The sequence below is a fragment of the Sminthopsis crassicaudata genome, chromosome 4 (assembly GCF_048593235.1).
Source record: "Sminthopsis crassicaudata isolate SCR6 chromosome 4, ASM4859323v1, whole genome shotgun sequence".
In the NCBI taxonomy this organism is placed as follows: domain Eukaryota; kingdom Metazoa; phylum Chordata; class Mammalia; order Dasyuromorphia; family Dasyuridae; genus Sminthopsis; species Sminthopsis crassicaudata.
In genome coordinates this window covers 295,464,783-295,491,947 of record NC_133620.1, presented here as the reverse complement: position 1 = coordinate 295,491,947, position 27,165 = coordinate 295,464,783, and the positions used below count along the sequence as shown (strand labels likewise).

The 27,165-nt window shown below is 44.3% G+C and overlaps 4 protein-coding genes and 1 long non-coding RNA gene across 9 annotated transcripts in view; 3 read left to right on the top strand and 2 right to left on the bottom strand.

The window, feature by feature from the left end:
* Positions 1 to 823: 823 nt before the first annotated feature.
* Positions 824 to 2,645, top strand: PSMB6 (proteasome 20S subunit beta 6). Its single transcript, XM_074311694.1, has 6 exons — positions 824 to 984; positions 1,362 to 1,429; positions 1,530 to 1,661; positions 1,786 to 1,915; positions 2,162 to 2,306; positions 2,407 to 2,645. The coding sequence occupies exons 1-6, from the start codon at positions 883 to 885 to the stop codon at positions 2,547 to 2,549; spliced, it is 720 nt and encodes a 239-aa protein (XP_074167795.1). The 5' UTR covers positions 824 to 882; the 3' UTR covers positions 2,550 to 2,645.
* A 2,240-nt stretch (positions 2,646 to 4,885) lies between these two features.
* On the bottom strand, positions 4,886 to 5,475 carry C4H17orf114 (chromosome 4 C17orf114 homolog). The gene is made up of 2 exons (XM_074264730.1): positions 5,286 to 5,475; positions 4,886 to 5,099 (listed from the first exon to the last, which is right to left on the bottom strand). The coding sequence occupies exons 1-2, from the start codon at positions 5,356 to 5,358 to the stop codon at positions 4,939 to 4,941; spliced, it is 234 nt and encodes a 77-aa protein (XP_074120831.1). The 5' UTR covers positions 5,359 to 5,475; the 3' UTR covers positions 4,886 to 4,938.
* A 469-nt stretch (positions 5,476 to 5,944) lies between these two features.
* PLD2 (phospholipase D2) lies at positions 5,945 to 18,473 on the top strand. 2 transcript variants are annotated; one of them, XM_074311688.1, is made up of 25 exons: positions 5,945 to 6,072; positions 6,668 to 6,877; positions 7,019 to 7,149; positions 7,272 to 7,414; positions 7,815 to 7,923; positions 8,044 to 8,109; positions 8,276 to 8,334; positions 8,623 to 8,715; positions 8,919 to 9,071; positions 10,980 to 11,129; positions 12,192 to 12,275; positions 12,460 to 12,538; positions 13,213 to 13,323; positions 14,037 to 14,207; positions 14,668 to 14,794; positions 14,960 to 15,078; positions 15,172 to 15,285; positions 15,378 to 15,482; positions 15,654 to 15,742; positions 15,858 to 15,971; positions 16,137 to 16,186; positions 16,828 to 16,962; positions 17,301 to 17,454; positions 17,529 to 17,643; positions 18,198 to 18,473. In XM_074311688.1, the coding sequence occupies exons 2-25, from the start codon at positions 6,772 to 6,774 to the stop codon at positions 18,420 to 18,422; spliced, it is 2,802 nt and encodes a 933-aa protein (XP_074167789.1). In that variant the 5' UTR covers positions 5,945 to 6,072; positions 6,668 to 6,771; the 3' UTR covers positions 18,423 to 18,473. The 2 variants fall into 2 exon arrangements, with proteins under 2 accessions (XP_074167789.1, XP_074167790.1); XM_074311689.1 differs by lacking the exon at positions 10,980 to 11,129.
* On the bottom strand, positions 11,564 to 24,964 carry LOC141566724 (uncharacterized). Of its 3 annotated transcripts, none has more exons than XR_012489378.1 (4): positions 24,843 to 24,900; positions 19,014 to 19,287; positions 14,838 to 15,107; positions 11,564 to 12,356 (listed from the first exon to the last, which is right to left on the bottom strand). It is a non-coding gene; the product is annotated as an uncharacterized LOC141566724 (long non-coding RNA). The 3 variants fall into 3 exon arrangements; XR_012489379.1 differs by lacking the exon at positions 24,843 to 24,900 and adding an exon at positions 24,639 to 24,705; XR_012489377.1 differs by lacking the exon at positions 19,014 to 19,287 and having other exon boundaries at positions 24,843 to 24,964.
* The window catches only part of MINK1 (misshapen like kinase 1), a 67,310-nt gene continuing 64,319 nt past the window's right edge, over positions 24,175 to 27,165 (top strand). For both annotated transcript variants that reach the window (XM_074311687.1, XM_074311686.1), the window contains exon 1: positions 24,175 to 24,537. In XM_074311687.1, the coding sequence (XP_074167788.1) occupies positions 24,481 to 24,537 (57 nt within the window). In that variant the 5' untranslated portion in view covers positions 24,175 to 24,480. The remainder of the gene's footprint in view (positions 24,538 to 27,165) is intronic.

Genomic DNA, 27,165 nt, shown 5'->3' with positions numbered 1-27,165 from the left:
ATTTTTTGGCCATTTTCTTTTCACAGTCGGTTATTTTTTTCTTTGTTCCTCTGATTTTTATTATTAATCCTCCTCTTCTAATTTATACCTTTGGAGCTTATATTGTTATATTGGCTGTCCCAAAGTTTATTTAAAGCTTTAAAGCCCGCTTTGACTTCTGGGACCCCTGATGTAGGGGAATGTCGGACTATCCACCTAACTTTTGCCAGACTGCTTTCCTGTTTTCCTCACCATTTTTATTGAATGGGCGCTTGCCAGAGGAACCTCTTTTCCTTTCTTTAAAATTCGGAGGTTGCCTTTCCTCTTTGCCGATAAGGGGAAACTATAGGGCACACAATTCTACAGAGAACAGTTCTCTACAGATAATTTTTTTGTTTGTTTTTTCCTTCGCGTTAAGGGATCTTTCTGCCACGAAATGGGAGAGAGATGCAGGTGACGATTGGTAATGGAAAGATCAGACACAGTTTATCTTTCAACAAATAAAAATACTTGACATAAAATTGAAATAAAATTGTATTTCAAAAGATAAAAATGCATCAGACCTCCATGATCTAAATCTTAGGCCAGGAGAACTACAAGTTCCGTAAGACTTCCCGAGGCCAAAAGGAGACAAGATTTCAGCCCAGAGCAAATCTCTTTCCCCAGTTATTCAGTTACTTAGTGTGTCAGCTCATACCAGAGAGCAGGCCGGAAAGCCCCGCCCCCTGAATCGTGACGGACCGCGCAGCAGTTTACCATCTCACGACAAAACTTCCTGCTTGCAGGATCCTCCCTCTTGGCCTCGCCGGCGGTGCCGCTTTCCGGCTCTGACGGGGCGGTGACCGAGCACTTTGCGACAGTTGCTTTCCGACGGCTGTACTTCGCCGCTAGAATCGAGGAATAATGGCTTCGTCTTTAGTAGCGGCTCGTGGAGCGTCCTTTGGCCCAGCCTTTGGGCCCATGGGCCTCGCCCCGGACTGGGAGGATCGGGCCGTCTCCACTGGGGTGAGGCCGACTGGGGCTGGGACGAGAAAGAGCGAGAGCTTTATGGGATGCGCGGAGGCGACGGGGCCGTCGGGAAGCGGCCGGGGGGAGGGCCCCCGAGTTTGGGGGCGCGAGGGTGAGGGCATCTCGCGGCAGTGGTGACGGACATGGGGTGCTGGGACAGCGGGGCGCGGGGCACGCTGGGATATCCGGGGGCATGGATGGTGCCGTTCTGCGGTAGCGGGAGAGGAAGCTGGGCAGACACAGGTGCGGTAGAGAGAGTGTAGGGCATAGCGGGGAGGATGAGACTTGTGGCCTGTCGGACCTTCCCCGCACCCGGGAAGCGCTGGGCCCCAGGGGAGGCGATGCAAATCCGTCAGCTGTGTTTTTACTCGCAGACCACGATCATGGCCGTGCAGTTTGACGGGGGCGTGGTCCTGGGAGCTGACTCCAGGACAACCACGGGGTGAGTCCCCATTGAACAGGGCTGCGGCTGGCCGGGGGAGAAGGAGAAGGAAGCAGGCGGTGGGCTGCGTCCCGTTACGTGACTCTCCTTCCTTGTCTAGGTCTTACATTGCCAACCGAGTTACAGACAAGCTGACCCCCATCCACGACCGGATCTTCTGCTGCCGCTCGGGCTCAGCCGCCGACACGCAGGCCGTGGCCGACGCAGTCACCTACCAGCTGAGCTTCCACAGGTGGTTCGGGGCGGGCTCTGGGAGGCGGGAGCCTGCGCCTTCGGAGAAAGAAGGCTGTGGGCGAAGAGGAGGGCTCGAGGGGGAGCTAATCGGGCACCAATGCTCTGTACCTTGGCCTTCATAGCATCGAACTGAACGAGCCTCCCCTGGTCCACACAGCTGCCAACCTCTTCAAGGAGATGTGCTACCGGTACCGAGAGGATCTCATGGCTGGGATCATCGTAGCTGGCTGGGATCCCTATGAGGGGGGGCAGGTGAGATTCCCGAAACCTGCTTGGAGCCGCCTCACTCAGTACTACTTCCTCTGTGTCTCTGAGTCTCTAAGCTTGCTCCTGCCTTTTCCTTCCTTTCCATTTTATATTTTATACATTTTATATTTCCAGTCTCTACAATCGAATCTGACTAAGTGGCCCTCTGCCCCTTCGCCACACACACTTGCTCAGCGCAGTCAGTACAAGCCCCCAGACTGGTTACTCATTTTCTGTATTTCCCCTTTCTAGGTGTACTCAGTGCCCATGGGAGGCATGATGGTTCGGCAGCCTTTTTCCATTGGGGGTTCAGGCAGCTCCTACATCTATGGTTATGTTGATGCCTCTTATCAAGAGGGTATGAATGAAAAGCAGTGTCTTCAGTTCACCGCCAATGGTGAGGATGACGGCTTTTGGACTGTTTGTTCTTTTACCAAGATTTGGCTCCTGTATTCCTCTATCTCATTTTTTTTTCACCTGCTGTTTCTTTTCTCCAGCTCTTGCTTTGGCTATGGAACGAGATGGCTCCAGTGGTGGTGTGATCCGGTTGGCAGCAATTACTGAGAAAGGAGTGGAACGGCAGGTGCTTATGGGCGACCAGCTTCCCAGATTCCCTGTTAACACCTATCCTTCAGCTTGAGATCTGCTACCTCCTGTCCTCCGTGCATCTCCCTCCCCTCAGTTATAAGCCATCTTTATATATACCCAAGATTCAATAAACTATGGGTCAAGGGGAGAGTTTGTGTCTGATTCTTTCCCATATCACCTCCTTCCCTTTCCCCACCTCCTTTTAAGCTTCAGCAGGGTTACTGGGATCATAATTGCTGGCTGTGATTGCTGATGTGGGGAGGATGGAGTGGGTGGGCGGTTAGGATTTCTCTTATTCAGAAGAAAATAATTAGCACAAGAGGTAAGTCCTATCCTGGAGCATCTCTTGTTCTACTTAGAGAGAAAAGGAGTTTTGATATTTTCCAAACCTTTCTAGTATCAAGCCTATTTTCAGCCCATAAGTCAGCTATTAAAAGGCACACAATGTCAGAATTTGAAATAACTTGTATCAAATCAGTCCTCTTTGTATAGAGGGGAAGAAAGCTAACAAGTCACAGTGAAAGGCAGAGTCAGGACTGAACCAAAGGTTTTAGGAAAAAAGTTCAGTGTTGTACATTCAGTCTATACTTTGAACTTCTTTTCAGTCTTATTACATATACTGAATCTCATAAGATTGAAATTGAAAGGGAAAAAGAGGACATGAAGCTACATACCTCAGGGAAACCTACCTAATCATTTCCAGAGGTAGAATGGAAAGAACAATGGGCCAGGTTATAGCAGGTAGAATAGTGAGTCTAGAGTTAGGAAAAAATGAGTTCAACTCCAGCTACAGACAAATCATTTAATTTTCCTATTCCTCAATGTCTTCATCTCGAAAATGGAAATAACCAACTCATATAGGATTTTATAACTTTCTTTCCTGCCCATTCCAAGTTGGAGTCAGGAGGCAGGTTGGGTTCAAAACTCTCAGTGTTTATTAGTTGTTTATCTGAATAGACACGAACTGGACCTGTAATTTCACAGGTTATAGAAAACTACCAGTGCAGTTGCTTAGAACACTAAATAACTCGCCCTGTCACAGCAATTGAGTGTCACAGGTAGATCTCAAGAGTTTTTAACTATTTGGCAATTTATTATGCTACAATTGTGACAGAGGGTAGTTAGGATCAAATAAAAAAAAATTATACCTAAAAAAAAAGTCTTTATATGTATATAAGTATCAGATTATCTCATACAAGCAGTTTTATACTTAAGAGGTAGTTGACTTCCTTTCCAAAGGTCCCATAAATTCTCTTTGAGACTTATTTTTAAAAAAAATTTTTGTTGCTTTCCAATTAATCTGTAATGAACAGAATCATCTACACCTAGAGAACACTGGAACCACAACATAACATTTCCATTTTGTTACTGTTTGCATTTTTTTTTCCTCGGGTTATTTCAAAATCCGATCTTTCTTGTGCAACAAGATAATTGTATAAATATGTATACATATATTGTATTTAACATGGGATCTAGGGGAGGGAAGGAGGGGAAAAGTTGAAACAAGTTTTTGCAAGGGTCAGTGTTGAAAAATTACCCATGCATATGTTTTGTATATAAAAAGCTATAATTAAAATTTTTTGTTGCTGAGGCAATTGGGGTTAAATGACTTGATCAAGGTTGCATAGGAAATGTACGTGTCTGAGAAATTTGAACTCGGGTTTTCTGACTTCAAGACTGGTGCTCTATCCACTGTGCCACCTAGCTGCCCAAGACTTCTTATAGGTTCCAGCATTCCTAGTGGAGAGCTGAGAGGGAGGCTAATACCCAGGGATCCTCCAATAAAATACTAAGGATAACTAACCCAGCTTTGAGCCCCACTCTTGCCTCAGGTTTTCTTGTCCTCATTTCCCCTTCCATTTGCTGTGTATATTTTCCAATCTAGGAATATAGTAGAACAAGCTTGTAAGTTCCAGAACTAGTCTGCCCAGAGGTGCACTTGGGAAATAATAAAAGTTGCTGTAAACCCAGCTTAAAAGAAACACATACCCTTGCTATCAACTAAGTTGATTGAGCATATGAAATGAGGAATTATTCTCCATCCTCACAAATAACATCCCAAATGATTCACCCAATAGCTATAGGGAAGGCTTCCTGAAATTCAGCAGGAAATGTTGAATTAGGAGGAAGGGATTGAACTAAGTGAAGCACTGCATGTCTTTTTCTGGTCTCCTAGATTCACTCATCAATACACTTTAAGATTTTTTTCCTCCTCACCTCATTTGGGTTATCCCAGCCCACTCCCTATTTCCTCTTCTTCCCCCATATATTTCTTCCTACAGGTAAGTGATCACTAGCTCTAAACTCAGCAAAGGTGATTTTTAGGGGTGCCCCCAGAATATCAACACAACTGCCTACTACAGAATAGATTTAATGAGAAATGAGACATGCAAAGTCAGGATTTGCCAGTCACCTAAGAGTTGTGTCGGTCCCCCCATATTTCAGTTGGTAGCATCATTGGCTGAAGTTGTGGCATGCAGCTGGTGCCGGAAAGAGAGTCGAGCTTTGCTGCTGAAGTAGGCATTGTCTCCTAGACTGGGTCCTCCAGGCTGGGGTTGCCCTCTGATCGGATTAGAGTTCGGATGGATGGCCAAAGTCTGAGCTATAGGAGAAAGAGAGTGAAAAGCTTAGTTAGAAGCTGCTCTTTTTATCCCAGGAAGAAATTGGGGAGACAGGGAGAGACTTGGCCAAATCTTCATTTTTTTGTCATCTCGAATTACAGTATCCTCCTTCCACACACTTGTATATTCTTCCTTTTTTTTCCCTCCTCATCTCTAGTACTCAGTACCTGTTCCCCTTTGGTTCCCTCGATGTCTCCGAGGACCAGACCAAGGAAAACACCATTGCCCTTTTAGACCCATCTTGATAATGAGAGAAGGGGGTAGAGGAAGGAATGTTGATCTAGAGGGAAGGGGCAGTTTGACGTTAAAGTGGCATTTCTTTTGCCAGCCCCCAAAACCCCCTTTCAGTAGTCAGACTACCACTTAACCTCAGACAGGCGCCGCAGTGATTATAGGCTGTAGCACAGATGAGTAGGGGAAAGAAGGGAGGGTAGTGGTGGAGGACATAGCTGGGTCAGATAGCGCATGGGGGAGGTAGAGGAAGAGGCTTTCTTTCTCAACTTTCCCCTCTCCATCTCCCCATCCTCCTAACAAATTTAAGATTTTCTTTGCGGTCCTAGGGAGTAGGGAAGGTCGGGGGGGGGGTGTTAATAGAAGGAGAGAGACAAATTTATTCTTTATGCAGAGACAAGATACCCATATACCCATACACAGAGAAATGCAGCCAATTGCTTTCATTCTTCCCTCCAGTTTGCTCCTCACACCCTACTTCTACCCCCACGGCTGTGATAGAGATAGAGAAACAAGATGAACAAGAACGCTGAGGAGGTGAGGCTTCAGGGAATCGTGCCCCGCCTCCTCTGACTCCCAGCCCTGTCCCGCCCCAGAGGGTGAGGCCATTGTAGTCATCCCCATTTGCTCCCTGGGCCTGACCCGGCCCAGCTCGATCATCTCGGGATGTCTGCTCTGGTTCCTGATCCGCTGGCATCCTGGCTCCGGTTCTGGCTCTGAGTGGTGAGGGAAGAGAGGACCTGGGAAGAGTGGGACTAGGGGTCCGGCTGTGCTTTCGGGACTTCGGAATTTCCCTCCCTTCCCAGCTTGGGAGATAGAGCAGGACTTCCTCATTGATGCCATACCCCACCCTTCCCTGATTCAACTTTCTCGTGTTCATCCCGTGTCTCTGAAGCCCCTTCATTAGGCCGGGTGCACTTGCCCCTCAGGGACCCCGGGTTTCCCCTTCCCCCTCCCCCTCTCTTCCAGGGCCCCTTTCTCTGCCCCAGTTCTGAGACATCCTGTGCTGGGCTCGGTGCCTTTTCTTTCATTACTGTCCCCTCCCCCTCTTCCTGAAGAATTAAGAGAATGAGTACTGGAAAATGGGTGGTGAGAGTGTAGGAGAGAGATGGAGGTGAGGGAGGGAGCAGAGCTGGATCAGCATGGAAGACGAGAGTTTTTGAGGAGAGGGGTTTTGGGAAGGGGTGTCAGGGTCAGAGAAAAGGGTCAAGACCAGGACTAGGGTTATGGTTAGAGACAACAGTCAGCAGAACAGGGCAGAACTCAGGTTAAAATGGAAGGTCGGGATCAGAAATGAAGGTAAGAAATATCCATTCAGGTTCAGAAAAGGAAGGATCAGCCCGAAAAGCAAGGAAGTCTGAGAACACAGAGTCCTAAGGGAAGGACTTCACATTCCTGAGATCTCTTGATCTGCTGTCCAGTATGTCAACCCCAGAAGGAATGTTCTTTGGAGATGATGGCCTTGATTCCAGTCAGCTGCAGATGGAACCATATGAATTGGACACCTTGAAAGAAGGGGAAGACCCAGGTAATATGGAGGGGGAGAGGGGAAATATAGGGCAGAGCACAGAAGAGTCTGGTCCCACTTATAGGGAAAAGAAAGGGAAAGCAAGAGACCTGAGGGTGGGGACCTAGGTTCTAAGCCCCTCCAACCTTCCCCTCTCCCCAGCTGACCGGATGCATCATTTCTTGACCATCTATAACCTTCAACCCCTGAGGAATCACCCCAGGATTTTCGCCCCTGGAGTCCCTGTTACTGCCCAAGTCATAGGCACTGAGAGATACACCAGTGGATCCAAGGTCAGAGGGCCAAATTCTCAGATCCTTGAGTAAAGGATGGTTATTTACATATATGGATTGGGGAGGGACTCATTCAGAGAACCTAGGAGAAGAGCCTGACACTTACTACTTGGAACCCAAAGGTGGGCACCTGCACACTTTACTCTGTTCGAATATCTCATGGTGACTTCACATGGACAACCAAGAAGAAATTCCGAAATTTCCAGGAGCTTCATCGAGACCTGCTGAAATACAAAGTTCTCATGAGCCTCTTTCCCCTGGCCCGGTGAGAGGAGAATGGGACCATCTTTGGTCTCCTACAAAACTCAGTCCCTTTTTTCCTTATTTTTTCTCTAGGCTCCCCACCCCATTCCTTCTCCTCCTTCACCACTATCACCAACACACACACACACACACAAACTCACCAGGGCCCCTAATTCCATGACGGACACTCAAGCAGGGTTGGACGCCCAATTTTATTCCTAAGTATATTCCAGGCTCCCCATTCCATTCTCCTGTCTCAACTGCCAAAAAGGGCCACCAAAGTCATAATAGCCATGTCCTGGTAACTTTCCTTACCCAGAAATACTGACGTGGTTCTTTTCCTGGGGACCCAGTGGTGGGTTGATGCTCTCTCCAACTTGTATATGATTTACAATCCCTCTTTCCAAACTTCCAACTGCCAGGTTTGCTGTTGCCTATTCCCCCTCCCAAGAAGCTGCTACTATAGCTGAAATCCCCTCTTTGCCCAGAGTAGGCTCTGAAGGCTCCTCCAGACACAGGGCCAGCAAACAGGTATAATATGGATACTTTTCTGGAGAGGTAGGGTCAGGGACAGGAAGGGGACAGTGAATTTGGCAAAATCTTGATATGGGAATTTCTCTGAACTACATCTTCCTTTTTTTCTCACTCCAGAAATACCTAGAGAATTATCTCAATCATCTCCTGGCCATTTCATTCTACCGCAACTACCATGCTATGGTGAGGTGGTCTTAGAGAAACCCTGATCCTTGAGGGCATTGGAGGCTGGAGACCAGATGCATTAGTCCTTGAGAGTAGTGGATATTGGGAGGCCAGAAGTCTGAATGCTAAGGGCAATAGAAGTTGGCTATCTTGAATCTGATATTTCTTTCTCTTTCTCCATTAGACAGAATTTCTAGAAGTCAGTCCATTCTCCTTCATACCTGACCTTGGACCTAAAGGATTGTGAGTAACTCTAATATCCCCACAGTCTTCACCACTAACTTTCCATATGACTTTGGACAAGTTTCTAGGGCCTCAACTTCCTTCTATGCAAAATAAGGGGCCTGGACTAAATACCACTAACAATCTTGGTTCTACCTCTCAGCTCTCTTTTCTCTCCCTGTTCTCATTATTTCCTTCCCAAATACTCTCCAATTACTGGTGCCCCACTCCTTCCACTTTAGAAGACTGGGTCAGTATTGGGAACCCCTGTCTAGGACTACTAAATCTCTGTCACTTTGGTCCCCACAGGGAAGGCTTGATCCGAAAGCGCTCTGGGGGGCACCGAGTTCCTGGCTTTACCTGCTGCGGCAGAGACCAAGTCTGTTACCGATGGTCCAAGAGGTGAAGTAGAGGGCCAGATGTCTGGATCACTGAGAGAGGGAGGACTAGAGACTGAGACAGATGCTTGGACTGATAAAGGAAAAGGGAACTAGGGAGCCAGACATCTGTGTAGTACACGTGAAAAAAATAGATAATGGTAAAATTGGTGTGAAGTGGGGGTGACCAGATTCCTGGTCACTAATCACAACTCATTTTATTATCAGGTGGCTGGTGGTGAAAGACTCTTTTCTTCTGTACATGCGCCCAGAGACAGGCTCTATCTCCTTTGTCCAGCTTTTTGACCCTGGATTTGAGATCCAGGTTGGGAAACAGAACACAGAAACTCGTTATGGGGTCCGAATTGACACTTCTCACAGGTCAGAAACCAGTACCAACCAGGGCTGAAAAAGGAGAGTGGGAGAGATTGGAAAACATGGTCATATTTCCAGGGAAGTGGGGTGACTAAAATAAAAAAATGCACAGAGATATTAGGAGGATTCAACTGAGAGAGGGGTGGGATGGAAACAGGGGAAGCCTGATAATCATCCTAGAAAGGAGAATCATGGGGGAGAAAAGATAAGGGAAAAAAAAAAGTTTTTACTTTTTTCTCTTTTTTCTCCTTTCCCCAATTCTTGCACTGTTATATCAGATCCCCTGTCCAAGACCAGTGACTACTATATTAAAAAAAGTTGAGACTATTTTTGGAGTCTGGTCCAGAATTGGGGGCAGGGAGTCCATAACATCCTTAACACCATGTTCTGGATGCTATCTTTTATGAATTCTGAGACAGAAAGTAGTGGGAAACATATGAACCTATATTGGATTGCTTACTGCCCCATAGAGTAGGTGGGGAAAGGGAGGAAGAAAATTTTGGAACTAAAGTTTTTGCAAAGGTGAATATCAAAAACTCTTTGTATATATTTAGGAAAATAAAAAGCTATTAAGAAAAAAATTAATAAATCATAGACTCCTTAAAAAAAAAATAAAGTAGAGAAAGCACTAGACTACAATTCAAAAGATCTCAAATTCAGTCCTATTCTGGTGCTTACTGGCATGACTTGGGTCAGTTAATTAATTTGTTTGTTTATTTATTTTATTTTTTGCTGAGCCAATTGGGATTAAGTGACTTGCTCATGGTCACACTGCTAGGAAGTGTTAAGTCTCTGAGGCCAGATTTGAATTCAGGTCCTCCTAACTTCAGGGTTGGTGCTGACTGTTGCTATCTAGCTGCTCTGGTCACTTAATTTAGTAAGCAGTCTTAAATTTTTCTAAACCTCAACTTCCATAAGGGAGTTGTTTAGTTTTCAGTCATATCTGACCTTTTATGACTTCTTTTGGGTTTTCTAGATAAAGATACTGCAGTGGTTTTCTATTTCCTTCCCCAGCTCATTTTACAGATGAAGAAACTGAGGTAAACAGGGGCAAGTGACTTGCCCAGGGTCACACATTTAGTAAATGTCTGAAGTTACATTTGAACTCAGGCCTGGTGCTCTATCCATTGTGCCATGTACCTGCCTGTAATTAGGAGACCTAAGTTTAAAGCCTGACCCTTCAACAGGTAATTTCCCCTTTCTCTTCTTCATTTTCATTATCTGTAAAATGAGATTCATTTGTATTATTTGGTCAGAAGATTACAGACCTTGAGGTAAAAGACTTCAGAAGCTATATGGTTCAAGTCCTTCATTTTTACAGCTTAGAGAACCTCAGTTCAGGGACATACAAAAACTTAATGTGACAAGACATGATTAACCTCTATTACATTGCTTGCTATCTTAGGGAAAAGGGGAGGGAAAAATTTTGGAACACAAGATTTTGCGAAGGTAAATGTTGAAAACTATCTTTGCATATATTTGGAAAAATAAAATATCATTAATTAAGTATACCCTCCCCCCCCCCCAAAAAAAAAAAAAAGAACTTGAGCAAGGTCATGAAGGTAGTAAGTTAAGTGAGACGCAGGATTTGACTTCATGTCTAAGCCTCTAAGGCTAGTGCTTTTACTACTATTAAACATACTCTTAAGTTTCCTTGGAACTCTAGTCTAATACCTGTCTTCCTCACTTGGCTCACATAGGGAAATGTTTTTGAAAGATACTTATAAACAATGGGAGGATTGGGGTGAGGACCTAAGAACTCTGTTGTCCTATATGTCATTAGAGACCAAGGTGATATTTCATTGCCTGAAGAGGAGATATTATTCAGGGCTTGAGTGTGGAGAGCTGGAGCAGAGAAGATGATAAGCAGAGATTGGGGGTGTCAACATTTGAATTCTGTTGTTACTACCATAGGTCCCTGATCCTCAAATGCAGCAGTTATCGGCAGGCTCGGTGGTGGGGTCAGGAAATCACAGAACTAGCTCAGGGTCAGGGGTGTGACTTCTTACAATTGCACAGACATCAGAGCTATGCCCCACTCAGGCCGGGGACCCTGGCCAGATGGTAAGACCTCCCTTTAACCTCTCTAACCCCCTTCTACTCTCTCTGGATTCCCTCATTCTTTTTTAATCTCCTTCTTCTCTGAACCCCCCCCTCCCTCTTTGACCACCTCTTACCTCTTACAACCTGTAACTTCCTGAAACTGTTTCTCATTCTTTTCAGACCTTCTCTGATCTGACACCCTATCCTGCTTTCTCTGTCATCTCTATTGTTTTGTTTCCCTTATCTCAGATTTCTCAGATTTCTCTCCAGTTTCTAAACTCCCTCTACTCATTTGCTTTGATGTTTTCTTCTCTTCTCTGTCTTCTTAGTCCATTATCATGCCCCAATCTATTCCCCTCCATGATTTTCTACTGCCTTATGGGTCCTCTGATTTCCATTTCTACATTTAATTCTACAGATACATCTGATTCTACAGAATGATTTCCATTCTACAATTTCACCTTTTTAAACTTTATTTTTATTTAATATTTTCCCATTACACTTAAAATAATTTTTTACATTTGTTTTTAAAATGTTTTTGATTTCCAGATTCTCTCTCATCCCCAAACTGTCACCATTAAAAAAAAAAAAAGAAAAAGAAACCAAAAACAAAAACACGTGAAGCTATGCAAAACATTTTCATAAAAGTCATGCTGTGAAAGAAAACATAGATCTTCCACCCTAAAAAATAAAGGGAAAAGGAAAAAAAACTATTAAGAAAAATTAAAGTGAAAAAAGAGAGAGAGTGTATTCAGACACAATCAGTTCTTTCTCTGGGTATGGATAGGATTTTTCATCATAAGTCCTTCAGAGAGCTTGTGGATTGCTGAGAATAATAAAGTAATTTACAAATTGATTATCCCAGAACACTGCCATTACCTTGTATACAGTATATTTCATTTTGCTTGAGTTCAGGGTGGACTTTCTGAGAGCATCCTGCTCATCTTTTCCCACAGAACCACCATAACCACACACCACAATTTATTCAGCCATTCTCCAACTGATGAGAGATCCCTTCAATTTCCAATCTTTTTGCTATGAGAAGAGAGTTGCTATAAATATTTTCTAATCATCCTTCTTTAGGTTTGTAAATGGGGCAGGTTACTTTGCAGCTGTGGCTGATGCCATCCTTCAGGCCCGGGAGGAGATTTTCATTGCAGATTGGTGGTGAGTAATAATAGTTAAAGGACTTGGAGCACCTGGGTAGGTTCCAGGAGAAGAGTTCATGATGAGAGCTGGTTCAGGGAGCTATGGGGGCAACAAAAATAGGAGAAAATCGGTTAGGGAGAACAAGATGTCAGAGAGTAATGGGGGAGATATAGTGACTTGTTCTATGTCTACCTATCTCCAGGTTGAGTCCTGAAATTTATCTGAAGCGTCCAGCCCATTCTGATGACTGGAGACTGGACATTATGCTCAAGAAGAAGGCAGTAAGTGGGGAGGTAGGGCTGGCACAAAGGAGTAAGACCAGGAAGAAAGAGGACAAGGTCTAAAGGGGGAGAATGCCTACAGAATGAGGATGGGGTAAGGACACCTGGGATTGTCCAAGTGATCAGGCTTCAGACCAGTTACTGCATGGTATAGGGATCCCCTACAGCAAGAGATTCATCCTTCCTTAGATTTTCTTAGGTCACTGTATCTGAATTTCTCCTTTGCCCCATCACATTCTGCCAAATCCAAACATTGGATGGAGGGGTCAGAGGACCTAGGTATGAATTCCAAGTCTTCTACCTACCTGTATGATTCTAGACAAATCACTTTTCTTCTTTGGCCCTAGTTTCTTCATCTGTGGCATATGATTAGATCTTTCTGGTATTTACTCCTATTATTCTATATAGTAACTCCCTACAAGATTATTAAGTAGGTTTAGAGAAGAGGAATTGTGTCATTTTTCATCTTTGTAATCCTATCACCTAGAGTATCTGTGATATATTGTAGGGACTTAATACACATTTTTAAAATTGAATTGATTGGAAGCAGAGTTTTAGAAACTCTGAAAAAGGAATAACAGAAAGGAAAGCCAAAGATGAAGGCAAAATCAAATAGGGGGTAGTTTCCAAGGCATTTTCCACTGACAACTAATTCCCCTTTCCACCCTCACCAGGAGGAAGGTGTTCGGGTTTCTGTGCTGCTGTTCAAGGAAGTAGAATTGGCTCTGGGCATCAACAGTGGCTATAGCAAGAAGGCTCTGATGCAGTTGCATCCCAACATCAAGGTAATCCCCCTATTTTTTGCCCTTGTTGTCCTCCCATATTTCTTATTACTTGATTTCCCTATGCTCATTCCTCTTCTTAACTCCCTAATTTCTATTTTCCATAAATCCTCATGTTGTAATAAAAAAATCATAGGGTCATATAGATTTAGAGTTGGGAGAAACCTAAGAGGCTATCTGATACAATCCTCTTATTTTCCAGGTGAGGAAACTAGGACCTAGAGAAGTTAAGTGACTAAGGTTATATGGGTACCACATAACAAAGGCAGAAGATGACCCTAAAATTAAATAAAAAGATTACATTTTATCTACTTATTTTTTTGCTGTTGTAGTTGGGGTTAAGTGACTTGCCCAGGGTCACACAGCTAGGAAGTATTAAGTGTTTGAGACCAGATTTGAATTCAGGTCCAACTGACTTTAGGGCTGGTATCCACTGTGCCACCTAGCTACCCCCAATAGTTCACATTTTGATAGTGATTTGAGTTTTACAAAATGCTTTCCTAACAACAGTGCCATCATATACAGGGCATAATTATTATTTTCATTGTATAAGTAAGAAACTGATTTTCACATAGGTTAAAGTCACATAGTCTTTTGATTAAAAGAACAGTGCTCTTAGCAATAAACAATATGGCTTTTTTTCCACTTTTTCTCCAATGCATTCCTTGAGACTTTATTCCTTCCCAAATCTTGTTGCCTTTTTCTACACTTTGTAGGTGATGCGTCACCCAGACCATGTAACACTGTGGGCTCACCATGAAAAGCTGCTAGTTGTGGACCAAGCAGTGGCCTTCATGGGAGGGCTTGACCTTGCATTTGGCCGGTGGGATGATCGGCACTATCGGATTACTGACCTGGAGAGCTATACTGGAACAACTAACCCACAGGTAGTTTCCCTCACAATATAATGTCTCTTCCTCCTCACAGAGTGATTCTCGCCCTGAACCTTCTTTTTTACCCTTACCCAATCCCACCTTTTCCTTCCCAACTTCATGTCCTCTGCCTGTACTCCTAGGCTTTTTCTCTTTTAAAGGACAATCCCTATTCTCAACTTTCCTGATTCTCCAAGATTTCTTCTGATGTTTTCACATTATGGGGTCCCTCTTTCTGTCCTGCCCCTTTGGGATAGGAAGTATGGAGCAGGAGGGTGGGATCATCGATATTTCCCTTTTTTCATCTTTTATTGTCTTTGACTTTCAATCTGTTTTATATGTCTTTCTCTCAGTGTCCTGTCTTATGTTTCCCCATTTCTGTCCTTTTATACCCCTCTCCTGGTTTTGGCTCCCATAACTCTACCCCTGGGTTGGGCCTTTCATGACCCCCTGGGCTGGGTGTCTCCCCACACAGCTGCCCACCCCAAACTCAAGCCTTCCCGTTGCCCCTGACCTCTCCCACAACCAACTGTTCTGGCTGGGCAAGGATTACAGCAATTTGATCACCAAGGATTGGGTACAACTGGACCGGCCCTTCGAGGGTGAGAGATTTTTTTTCCCCACAGCCCTAAGATTGAAACTCACTTCAAGACAGCTTTCTCTGTAGCAAGCATGATCTCCCTGTCACCCTGGCTCTGTGTTTATGTGTATGTCTAGAAGCTGGCTTCAGGACCCCTTTTTTGATTTTTCCCTTTGGGGTCCCCCAGATTTCATTGACAGGAAGATGATGCCCCGAATGCCCTGGAGAGATGTGGGGGTTGTTGTCCATGGTTCAGCAGCACGAGATGTTGCCCGACATTTCATCCAGCGTTGGAATTTTACCAAGGTTTCCTTTCACTTGGGGAAAAGGCTGGTCTGTGGGAGAGAAAGAGGAAGCTAGTGTTAGTCCCACTGACTCTCTTCTAACTCCAAATCTCAGACTATCAAGGCCAAGTACAAGATCCCTCTATTCCCCTATCTGCTGCCCAAGTCACACAGCACAGCCAACCAGTTACCATTCACCCTTCCTGGAGGGCAGTGTGCCACTGTACAGGTGAGACAACCTCTCCCCAAGAGTGTGAGGGCCTTTCCCCATACTCCTAATCCCAAAGGGTGAGGATCTTTTTCTTCCTTTTTGTTTCCTAGGTCCTTAGATCAGTGGACCGATGGTCAGCTGGGACCTCTGAGAGCTCCATCCTCAATGCATACTTACATACTATCCGGGAGAGCTGCCACTTCCTCTACATTGAGGTGGGTGGGGGTAAAATGGGAAATAGGCTTTTGCTAAAAACGGGAGAGCAGAATTAAAGAGAATTTCATTGTCAGGATGAAGACGAAGAGATTGGGAGCTAGAGAATTAGGGGAGATGAACTGTATTGCTTATTTCTTATTCCTCCCTCATGAAACCTTATGTCCTACCAGAATCAATTCTTCATTAGCTGCTCAGACGGACGGACAGTTCTGAACACAGTGGGAGATGCTATTGTGGAGAGGATTCTGAGAGCCCACAAGTAAGACAGAAAAAGAAATACTCTGGATGGGTGTGTGTGTATAAAGGAGCAGGATTTGGTCCCCAAATCCTAGGAGGTCAGATGTTCAGCTATGACCCTGTATCACTTTCTACAGGCAACAGCAGCGGTTTCGGGTATATGTGCTGCTCCCCCTGCTTCCTGGGTTTGAAGGTGATATCTCCACAGGCGGTGGAAATGCTATCCAGGCAATTCTGCACTTTACTTACAGGTCAGATAGAAGACCTTTTTGCCTCTTAATTCTGCCCTTGATTTTTCTCTCTCTTTAGGGGGCTCTCCCCTATTCTATCTCAACTCTTTCCCTCTTCTCTTTATTCTTTTCCTTCTTCTCAGGATCAGCTCTTTACCCTGACTTTCCCTGTAACTTCTCCCCCAGGACTCTCTGTCGTGGTGAATATTCAATCCTGCATCGACTCAAAGCTGCCAGTGAGTGATGGTAGTTGGGGAGAATCCTAGATGGAGTAGAAAGTATTGAAAGAAGCTGGGGTAGAAGGAAATATTTCTCCATATAACTATGTGTTAATATTGTATCAATCTGGAAATAGTCCTTCTGCTACAGCAACTGAATTCAATTAAAAAAAAATCATAGGGTCATATAGATTTAGAGTTGGGAGAAACCTAAGAGGTTATCTGGTACAATCCTCTTATTTTCCAGGTGAGGAAACTGGGACCTAGAGATGTTAAGTGACTAAGGTTATATGGGTACCACATAACAGAGGCAGAAGATGACCCCAAGTCCTCTGATTCCAAAGCTAATGCCTTTTTCATGATATTATGCTGCTCTTCATAAAAACTCTGTTAAGTAGAAAGTACAGATATTATATCCCCCATTTTATAGATGAGGAAACAGAGAAATTTGGTAAGTAGAAGCAGAATTCAAATTCTATTCTCTGACTCTTAATCTAGTATATCTACCATTATGATGCTGTGATATATAGCTTAGGAAAAAGGTCCTCCAGGGCAAGGGAAGCAAGCTGAATCAAGAGGTGGGTAGAGTTGTTTGTGCATAAGCTAATCTTTGCTCCTTTTCTTTCATGTCTCTTTCCCCCTTCCTGTGCATATACTAGTGGGTACATCGTGGCAAGACTATGTGTCAGTGTGTGGGCTCCGAACCCATGGAGAGCTGAATGGAAAGCTAATGTCTGAGCTCATCTATATCCACAGCAAGTTGCTCATTGCGGATGACAGGACAGTCATCATCGGTCAGGGAGTGGCTAAGGGAGCAAGGGATGAGGCTGAAAATACAGGGAGGAAGCTTGAGTCAAAATTGGGGAAGGGGAATCTCTAGATGGGAAATAGCAAGAGATTTGGAGGAATTAGTGCAAGTAGTATCCTGGAGGCAGACAGAAAGGAAAAAAAGAATGACGTGGGGGCTAGTATTTAGGATGGTGAAGATGTGAGTAAGTAAGGGGCAAAAACAGTGGAAGTTGGACAGAAAAACTGGGACTGAAGGAGTTGGACAAATAGAATTGGGAGTGGTAGTGGCAAGGGCAAAGGGTGCTTCTTCAAATTGTCCCTTTAATAGATAGCTCTATTCTAGGTTCAGCAAACATCAATGACCGGAGCCTCCTGGGGAAGCGAGACAGTGAAATAGCAATATTAATTGAAGACACTGAAATGGAATCATCACTTATGGATGGAAAAGAGTATCAGGCTGGGAGGTTTGCCCTCAGTCTCCGGAAACACTGCTTCAGGTAGGAGCTTCAGAGGACCTTGTCACCTTGGGAGTGATATGAAGTAAATCTGACACTTCCCCTTTTTTCCTCAGCACCATTCTGGGGTCAGAGTCCCAACCTGAACTGGATCTCCAGGATCCTGTCTGTGATACCTTCTTCCAACTGTGGCAGAAGACAGCTAAGAGAAATGCCAGCATCTATGAACAGGTTGGGATATCCTGGAAAGGCCTTGAAGGAGTGTGTTTTGGGAGGCAAAGGGTAGTAGAATAGAGGTTTTAAGTAAATGTGGGAAATTTGTAGATGGGATATAAGAAAAGATGGAACCATTTGTTCAACCAACATTAGGGGCCTGCTATGGGTAGAGCAATAGTAGAAATTTTTAGATGAGATAGGATCCCTTGCTGTTGTGAATCTTAAAGTGATAAGTCCCAAAATTAGTAATTATAGTAGTCTTCATTTTAAAATAAAGGAGTTTGAGAGGTACACAACAAAGTGCAATACAAAAAAGACTTTCATAGAAGTCAGCTAACTTTTTTCCAAAGGGAAAAGTAAAAGAGTTTAGGAGAATAATTGGGAGAAATGTTTATTGAGGGGTGACGGAAAGGGTCCAAGGGATAACGTGGGAAAACCTCTGTGTTGGAGGTAGGTTGAGAAAAGATGGAGAACTGAAAACTCTGGAGTTGGGGGTAGGGGAAGGGCAGGACATCTGTAGTTATCTAAGGAAAAGAAAGTTATTCAACAGCTTCATTTTTATCCCCTAGATTTTTCGTTGCCTGCCATCGAATGCAACTCGATCACTTCGGGTGCTTCGGGAGTATGGAAGTGTGGAGCCTCTGGCCACTATTAGCCCTGAGATAGCCAGTTCAGAACTTACTCAGATCCAAGGCTATCTTGTCCACTTTCCTCTCAAATTCCTAGAAGATGAGTCACTGTTGCCTCCACTGGGTAGCAAGGAGGGTGTCATACCCCTCGAAGTATGGACATAGCCCAGATTCCCTTTTTTGGGGGGTCTAGTAAGAGAATTACGAGAAACCAAATTCTGTACCTGGCTCCTTTCCTTTCTCTTTCTTCATGTTCATATTGAGGACAAATTGTTCATAAATAGGGGGATGCACAAAAGGGATTCGATTTCCAGAAGAAGAAAGGGGAAGGTATGTCTAAGTTGGGAAGGTAGGAGATCTGGATTCTCTGGTTCTAGCTCTGAAACTGATTAACCATGTGATCTGGGACAAGAAAATCACTTGCCCTTTCTAGGCCTTAAGTTATTTTCTTCATTTCTCATTGGGATGAAGGGATGAACCCTGACATTCTTGGAACCTTGATTCATCCCAGGAATAATAGAGGAGAGGATTGTGGGATAGGTGGAAATGATGCAGAGATGCTTCTCTCCTACCCTACTGATCTCCTGCTTTTCTCAGTCTCCTGAATCAAATTCAAATCCCTGCTACTGAGGATAAAGCTACAGTTGTCCAGTTCTCTCTTATTCAACCGTAGCTCTGATCATCTACTGCCAGGGTTTCAGAATTCTGACCCCCATTAATTCCCTGGTTCCCACAACTAGGGCCACACAAACTTACCATTGCCTGCTTGAAGACACTGAGCACTTGGATACTTTATGTCAATCGTGTGATTGTATAAATAAAAGTGTTTTTTAGAGTAATTTTTGAAGTTAAAAAAAAAAAAAAAAAAAAGAGGAGCGTCTCATTATGTGGAATGGAGGCAGCAAGAAATGCATTTATTCTTCTTTCCACCTCTCCTTTGCTTCCAACCCCTCTTGGTCTTTCCCTTGCTCCAACTCTGTCCTCTCTATCTTTGGGAATCTATGGCTTCAGGATCCGAGTCATCCATTTTCTGGGGGAAAAGAAAACTGATTCAGTGACCTCTAGTGGAAAAGAAAGGGAGGGGCTAGGAGAAGCTAAATACTTAGAGAATAGAACTTGTATGTAATGGACAAAACTAGAGCAGGGCAGGAAGAAAATGTCTGGTTTCACTCTAATCCTCTTGCTTCCCCCCCCCCCCCCCCCACCCCGGTCAAATCAAATAACTGGGAGTTTGCAAGAATCACTTGCTTCACATACAACTGAGTCATTGTAGAAGAATGAGACTTATTTCTGTACTGAAAGTTTTCAATGGGAGCTTCAATGGCTAGTTGGCCTTACTTTACAACAACATACTATCCTCTCATAATTTCTCCTCCATTTCTATTCTTAAGATATGATAATTTAGTCCTTTCATGATCTATCACCCTCCTCAGACCACATTCATCAAAAGTCCTGGAGCCAGGGACCTCAGAGCTGGAAGAATTAGAATGGGGTTATTAGAAATTAGAAAGGCTTCTTCGAGGGTAAAAATTAAGTGTAGGAGAATATAGGAATCCCAGCTTTTGAAGAACTTTCAAGACTTCAAGCTTTACCCTCCTTCCAAAACCTCCAAGAGCTCTGGGAAAACAGTTTTACCAGAGGGAGTACTCCCAGTACTTAGATCCTCTAGCACTAATTGGCAGTCTGTTAATTAGCCTCATTAGCATACCTAAGTGACTCCTCTGGGGAGTCATTACCACCTTAACAAGTCTGAAGTGGGTCTGGGAGGAAACAGGGCAACCTGTCAGGAGCTGGATGAATTGTGTATTTCTGCCCACCTCTCTCTTATTTTCTCTAGTTTAGTTAAGTAGTAGGAAGTAGAATTTTCCTTTTCCTATTTCCCTTGTTTAAAAGTATAAGCTTTTGGAGTACAGACAGCCAAACCCTCAGAAAACCAGGAAACATGAGTTCTTGTCCCACCTCTGTCGACTGGACAAGTTACTCACTTTCTGTCCTCTAATGTTAGAAATTCTATTCTGGCCCTGACATTCTATAGTTTAATTTAAATAAGTCTCTTGTAGTAGCTCCTTTTTAAACTCCTATTTAAAGGAAAAATTCCTTTAACCTTTACATAGGGTCTTATATTTAACAATCTTCAGTACCTGTCTTTACTGTAAGGTAACACAAATTTAATGGAAGACAAAGAAATGTTTTTAAGTGCCTACAAGCAGTGTGTGCTGAAAGCAAAAAAAAAAAAAAAAAAAAAAATCATCTCATTTGATCCTTAGAATAACTCTGTAAAATAGGTTCTATTTTTACTTCCATTTTATAGTCCAGGAAATTGTAATTAACTTTGTTAATTACTTTTTATTTATTGTGTACATAGATTGCATATTCAGGATCTGTTCCCTATCATGTAGTCAATATAGCACTACATATAGTGTATCATGTACGGAGGCAGAATAGATATCTCTATCTTCTACATTCCTTGCCTCCACCCAATCTTTCTTCCAGAGAGAGACTAATTCCTGCCAGGAGAAAGAACAGAAAGATGGGACAGCAGGTCACTCTGCTCTATTTGCTCTTTAAACATTATTAGTCTAGGGGATATGATCATGTTCAATCTAACTTCTGATCACTGTGTTAATAACACATTGGGGGGAAGCAGGTCCCCAAGTTCTAGATTCAAGACTTGACTCCTTGCCCACCAAAGACCCTCACATAAGTATTAGCAAAAAACTTATTTATTCAAATTAGTAGGGAAAAAAAACATAATCAGAGGTACACATTGGAGGATATATAAACAGACAATAAAGAGTGAAAGGGTTCTTCCAATGGGACTGTGATAACTCAGTTCAACCAAGACAGAAGGTTCCTCCAAGGGGAAACTCCCAGAAGTCTCTAGTGGAACAAGCTGGGGATAGGAACATGTCTGAGATTGACTTCTTCCCAAGTCTTTTCATTCAGTAGCCTGAAGTAAGGGTGGTCTTTTTTATCTTGAAACTAGAAGGCAGAAGTGCCCAAAACGACTGGAAGCTCAAAGAGCTGAAGAAAACTGAAGTTCTCTCCCTCTTTTCTCTTTGCCAACTGTGCCCACTTTTCCTGAAGGGCAAGGCATTTAAATTTATCAATGAGGAGGGAGTCCCATAGCAATGGGCTTTGGGAGAGGAGTTGGACTTTTTTGTGCATATTTATTTCCTTGTTTTCTCCCCCTTTAAAATTGTGATTTCCTGGTAGCCTTTCTTTTACATTCCTAGGACTGGGCTTTATGTACCTGGTACATAGTAAGCACTTAAAAGATGATTATTGATTACATCAATTACATCATCTAACAAAGTCAACAAACTATAACTTAAGAAACAATTCAGGGCAGCTAGTTGGTAAAATTAATAGTCCACTGGCCCTGGCAAGGAACTGAGTTCAAATCACACTGCTATGTGATCCTGGAGTTAACTCCAATTGTTTCCCCGAAAAAGAAGCAACAAGTGCCCTATGTACAAGTCACAATATGTTGGGCTTTCCTTGCCCTTGAGGAATATTCCTTCATATTTCTCCACCTTCAGTTCAAAGTATCAGATACTTATTAATTTATCAAACTTTTATTGAGGGTACCACACACTGTGGTGGTTTCTTACCATGTAAGAAACATTAGAGTGAGTTCAAAGAACTTAACACGAAATCTTTACTTTCAAAGCATACAGGTAGTCAAATTAAATTAGGTAGTTAAATTTAACAGGTAGTTAAATTAAACACAGTAGGAGGACCATCTCTTTATTTCCTCCTTCCTTTTGCCTGCCTTCCTTTTCAAACTAGATAAGGGGCAAAGAATTGAGATTTACAGGTGTCTGTCGTTACTATGTGCATGTTGTACGTAGAAATGCCAGTGGGTGTGGAGTATGCAGAATGTAGTGATTTACACAAGTTTTGTCGTCTTATTAGTTTCATCACATGTGAGTTAAGAAGATGGGACTGGATGATATTTGAAGTCGTTTCACATCTTTGACATTACAGATAATAGCATACCAAAGTGGGAAGAATGCTAGATGTGGAGAAAAGAGAACATTGTTTTGATTTTCCTGCCAAATATTAGCTAGATGGCATTCTGAAAGTCATTTAACTTCCTTGGACCTATTTGGGAAGGTAGAAGGGAAAGTAGATAGAGCATCAGGCCTGGAGACAAGAAGACCTGAGTTCAACACTGTTGAACTAGCTAATTAGCTCAGTTACTGTTTAGCTCTGTTTTCTTGTCTTTAAAAAGGAGCTGGGAAAGAAATGGCAAACCACTGCAGTATCTTTGCCAAATGGGGTCACAAAGAGTCAGATACAATTGACCAGCAACAAAATGGGGAAAACCTCACAGCCATTCTCTTTTTAAATTTGCTTTTGTTTCTTTTTGCTGTAGGTTGTTAACTCTTTGAGGGCAGGGACTTCTTTTTCATATTTTTATTCTCAGCCTTGTACCTGGCACAAAGCAGAATGTTTAATAGATATTCAGTATGCCTAGAATGTGCTTATTAGAGGGGATTGAAGTATATAAACCATTGGGAAATGAATCTAGATGGTATCAGCGGATAGGAAGAGGATTACTAGGGAAGGTAGGTGATCAGAGGGGCTTCAGATTGTTACTTCCCACCCTCATGGTACATGATGTTGCTGTGTTCTTTGAACCCTCCGGACCCTCAATTTACAAAAAGTATTGGAAGAGAGCCTGGGAACCCTAGGAGTTTATGAGCCTCCCTAAGGGAGGACCTGGAAGTATTGTGGTCCCTGAGCTTCTAGTACCCTACCACTTCCATCCCAGAGATATATATCCATTAAAGGACAATAATGGCATTCAAAGTCCGGAATAACATTAGTCCCTCTGCTCCCACACACAATCTGTTTATTCTTGCCTCTGAGTAGTTCTCCTGCCTAAATGCTCTCTGCCCCACTTCACTCCACCTATTCCAGCCCTACCCATTTCAGTGCATAATAGAATTGCACAAGAGCCAGAATCCTACAGTGTCATCTTAGCAGACTCTGACTCTTTGCAATTTTCATCTTCCACAATAGTGAACGTTGGCTCACTTCCCTCCTTCCCACCCCCATGAGAGTTTTGTAGGCTGAGCTTTGAGGGGAAAGATAAATTAAAGGTGCAGCCACATGCTTAACTCTAGAGAGCTCCCATTCTAAGGGGAGAACAAGAGCTGTCTTAGGTTTGTGTGTGACGTAAGTGGCCCCAAGAGAAGCTGTTAGGAATACTCTGCTTTCATCAAGCCGTACAACGATCCATCAATCAATGCAATTTATCAACCGTATTTAATACGCATAAACCCTGTGTTGGTGAGGGAGGGGAGAAACTGTTTAATGAGGGATCTGGGAAGACCTCCCTAGTTAGAAGTATCCCTTAGAGAAGTTCTAAGCCTCCCCTAGCTGGGGAACATCTCCTGAGCTCCTGTCAGGAGCTGTACCTGCCCTCTCCCACTTCCACTCTCCCCAGACTTTCCTGACTGTATTCCCTCCCCCAGAGGTTCTTCGGTTGCCGTGGCGACCAGGGTGGGTGGACTGCCTGTACTTGCCGATCGCATCCTATCCCGAGGCTCGCTTTCCCCTTAGCGTGGGGAGTTGCCATGGCAGCCCCTCTGGAGTTGTGAACTGGAACTGGGTGTCGCTCCTTTTCCCACCTTCCCCTACCCCGCCCCTCTCCGACCGACCAGTTTCGCGAAACTGGGTGTCAGTTTCAGGCCTGACCGGCGGGAGGGGAAAACATAGCAGGCGAAACTGGAAGAGCAAAAGAAGAGAGATTTCGTCCAGCGCACGCGCAACAGTTATTCCACGAATCCTAGACCGTCACATCCCGCACTTCTCCCCAGCACCCACTTTCTTAAACTCCTGATCCTTAATCAGGTTCTCGCGCGTGCGCACATCTTGCCCTCCTGCTCCCACCCTCTCCCACCCTCGCGCGAAGAACGCGTGCGCAGTAGAGTTCGGGAGCTCTGGGCTGCGAGTTCAGGACTTGAGCTCCTGTCAGTCAGCAAATCAGGAAGGATCCTTTCGGTTAACTTATTTTCATCCTGCCTCCCAACCTCGTCTTTCCAGGGAAGGACCGGAGAAGCGAGCCGGAGCCCGATCCTCTCTTCTCCTTCAATGGGGCAGAAACGACTACGGCAGTGCAATAAGGGAGCCGGAGCCTGAGTGACCCCGCGTCTCTCCTGGGCCCGCCCAGCTCGAGCCTCCAGGCTCTGGCTTCGGCCCGGCAGCCGCCATGGGAGACCCTGCCCCAGCCCGAAGCCTGGATGACATCGATCTGTCTGCCCTGCGGGTGAGTGAGACCGGGAAGGAGCGAGCTCGGTCCAGACCACCCACAAGCCCCTCCCCCTCTCCCCGCACCTAGGCTGCCGCGAGCTCTCGCGCCCCCCTCACCTGTACGGAATCATTTTGCCCGGAGTGCGCGCGCCCGGTCCTGGGGAGGGGCCGGAGGAGGTGATTGTGCGCCCCCCTTAAGGGAAGCTCCGCCTCCCATGTGGAGGTCTCTAGCCACCTCTCCCCCATTCTCCCCACTTCCTTCCCCTCAGGGCCTCGGCTGCTGCCCCCCAGTCACACATTCCTGCACGGCCGTGTACTCGCCTTCCATCCGCACCATCTCTCCCTTCTTCCTTCTCCGCACCTCCGCCATTTAGATTTCTCTCCTCCCGATTATACTGCCCCTTCCGGCGATTTCCATTTGCCCAGCACCCTCTTCTTCCTCGTGATCCTTCTGCAACCTTGGACCCCGAACCCCATTCCTTGGGACTTTTCGTCCTCTGTAAATGTTTGGAGATGTTTCCTTCTCTTCTCCTTCCTTCCCCCCGCCTCTCTGACACACTTTCCCTAGGCTTGTTCCTATTCTTATTTCTTAGCCCTTTTGCTTTTTTTTTGCCTTTTCTTCCCCCTCCCCCCCCAAAAAATCACATGCCAAGCGATTTTTTGTGCCTTCTCCCAGCCGCAGTTTAATGGCTGGCTTTTCTTCCCTTGATTCTTCCATACCTTTCTCATACTTGTCAGTTCGCCTCCGGATCGCACCAAGTCCGAGGATTTTGAAGCTCATCTCACTTTATTTTATCTCTCGATATTATAACAATTATGAAGCCTTGTGGGACTAGAAGAATCAGTTACACCTTGTATGGAGTTTTCTGTCCACACTGCTTGGGCTAATATGGAGCATTTACTACAAGCCAGTCAGGAGCTGCAAGTCCCCTAGAAAAAAGAGGAATGTGCAGTCTGTAAAACGGGGAAGGACTCTTGGGGTGTGAGGTGTAGGGGAGGGGCGTTTGGGGGCAGAGACTTGGAAAGATGTGGGTGATTTCAAGGTGGAAGACTTAGGCCTGGCATTGAGTGTTAGTTTGTCCCAGTGCCCTTGGTAGCTTCACCATAGATGAGGGAGCAGGCTTTTCCATTTTGAGGCTAATCTCCTTCAGACCTTGCTCAGAGGGTTTGCTGGGATTTAAGTTAGGCAATTAAAATATGACCAGTAATGGGAGAATAGTTAACTTTACAGATTTAGAGAAAGTGAAAAGGCAGATGGAGGGAGTGGAATAAAAGGGAGCAGAGTCGTGTTAATTGGGTGACACAGTTTTTTCCCTGCCATTTAGGTCATCATTTTCTTTGGTTAGTCTATGAGACTTTGCTTCTTCCCGGAGATGAAGTGATACATTGTTAGGAAGGGAGAGAGTGATGTTTTAGTGAGTGGCTGTGGGACTTTGAGGATTCAGACTGAGAAGACTAGCCAAGGGTAGGATAATTGAGACTTGGTTAATCTAGATTTTTTTCAAATTAAAAGAGTTGGAATCCAGGCTCCCAGCTCTTAACATTATGTGGCTTTCCTTCTATGGGACTTTGTTCTGTGTCATGCTTCTTCCCCAACCTCGGCTAAGTCTTAGTTGTTCACTCAAGTCTCTGAGATTCTGTGACTGTTGACTAAAATGTATTGAAAACAGATGGGTTAAAACTTTGCTTATAGAGCTATGTGATCCCCTAAACTTGGCACATTTCTCAAGAAGTGGGGGATTGAGAAATTGAGATAGTCTCTTTTACAGTTTTGGACAGGAAACCTCAAAGCCCTCCTGCCGAGTGTACTATGACACTTGGATGTGATAAGATTTTTCTGAGATTTTTTTTTTTTAAACCTTCTATTTAAAGAAATGTTAGACCTGGCCCTGACTACACATGCTCAGTTTTTCTCATTGCTGGGTTCCTTCCTACCTCTATACTCTGGGATCCAAGCATCTAGCTTCTATTTCTTCCCACCACTTCTCCTGTCTACATATGCATATAACTCTATTTATCTGAGCCTAAGGGAATGTTGCTCTCTTGACAAGACCTACTTGCTTTCTCCAGGAAACTAGGCACTTAACCTATCCAATTAGTACATGCATACATGTTCCAACAGTACTGCCCAAGTGCTAAGAAAGCAACTATCTCTTACTCTGTTTCTGTCTTCCTGTGAGAAATGGAAAATGGAGACTTCAGTAGCAAAATCCATTCCTTTTACTGCATCATGGAAGGCTGAAGGTAGAAAAAGGGACACACCTTCAGCATTTGCCAGCTGACCCCAAAGGGCTGTCATCTCCCTCTTCCTGTTTCAAGGTTTAGTTTTCAGTTACTTTGAAAATCAAAGTATTATTTACAGCAGAAATTATGTGTATTTTAGACTCGTGGAAAGGCTGCTTTGTGATCTAGAACAAGTTACTTAACAGTGAATCTATCTCCATACCTCCACTTTTTCTGGGGCCTTACATGCTGAAGGACTTTGAATCAAAGCCCTGGTAATGTGATCTGAGCTGTTCCAGAGACCTCTTAAGCTATAGGGTGGGTTGCCTGCTAAATCAGATGGGGAAGGAAGAGAGGGAAGACCTAATTCTGTACAGATATTCTCTTCTTTCATTCGGACCTCTATTTTCTCCCTTCCTCT

Bases quoted from the DNA above. Each gene is read 5' to 3' on its own strand.
- PSMB6 (XM_074311694.1), top strand. From the start codon at position 883: ATGGCTTCGTCTTTAGTAGCGGCTCGTGGAGCGTCCTTTGGCCCAGCC. The intron at 1,916-2,161 runs GTGAGATTCCCG...TCCCCTTTCTAG, and splicing joins ATCCCTATGAGGGGGGGCAG to GTGTACTCAGTGCCCATGGG. The intron at 2,307-2,406 runs GTGAGGATGACG...TCTTTTCTCCAG, and splicing joins TCTTCAGTTCACCGCCAATG to CTCTTGCTTTGGCTATGGAA.
- C4H17orf114 (XM_074264730.1), bottom strand. From the start codon at position 5,358: ATGGGTCTAAAAGGGCAATGGTGTTTTCCTTGGTCTGGTCCTCGGAGA. The intron at 5,100-5,285 runs GTACTGAGTACT...TTTCTCCTATAG, and splicing joins AGGGAACCAAAGGGGAACAG to CTCAGACTTTGGCCATCCAT.
- PLD2 (XM_074311688.1), top strand. From the start codon at position 6,772: ATGTCAACCCCAGAAGGAATGTTCTTTGGAGATGATGGCCTTGATTCC. The intron at 8,335-8,622 runs GTGAGTAACTCT...TGGTCCCCACAG, and splicing joins GACCTTGGACCTAAAGGATT to GGAAGGCTTGATCCGAAAGC. The intron at 16,963-17,300 runs GTCAGGGAGTGG...GCTCTATTCTAG, and splicing joins TGACAGGACAGTCATCATCG to GTTCAGCAAACATCAATGAC.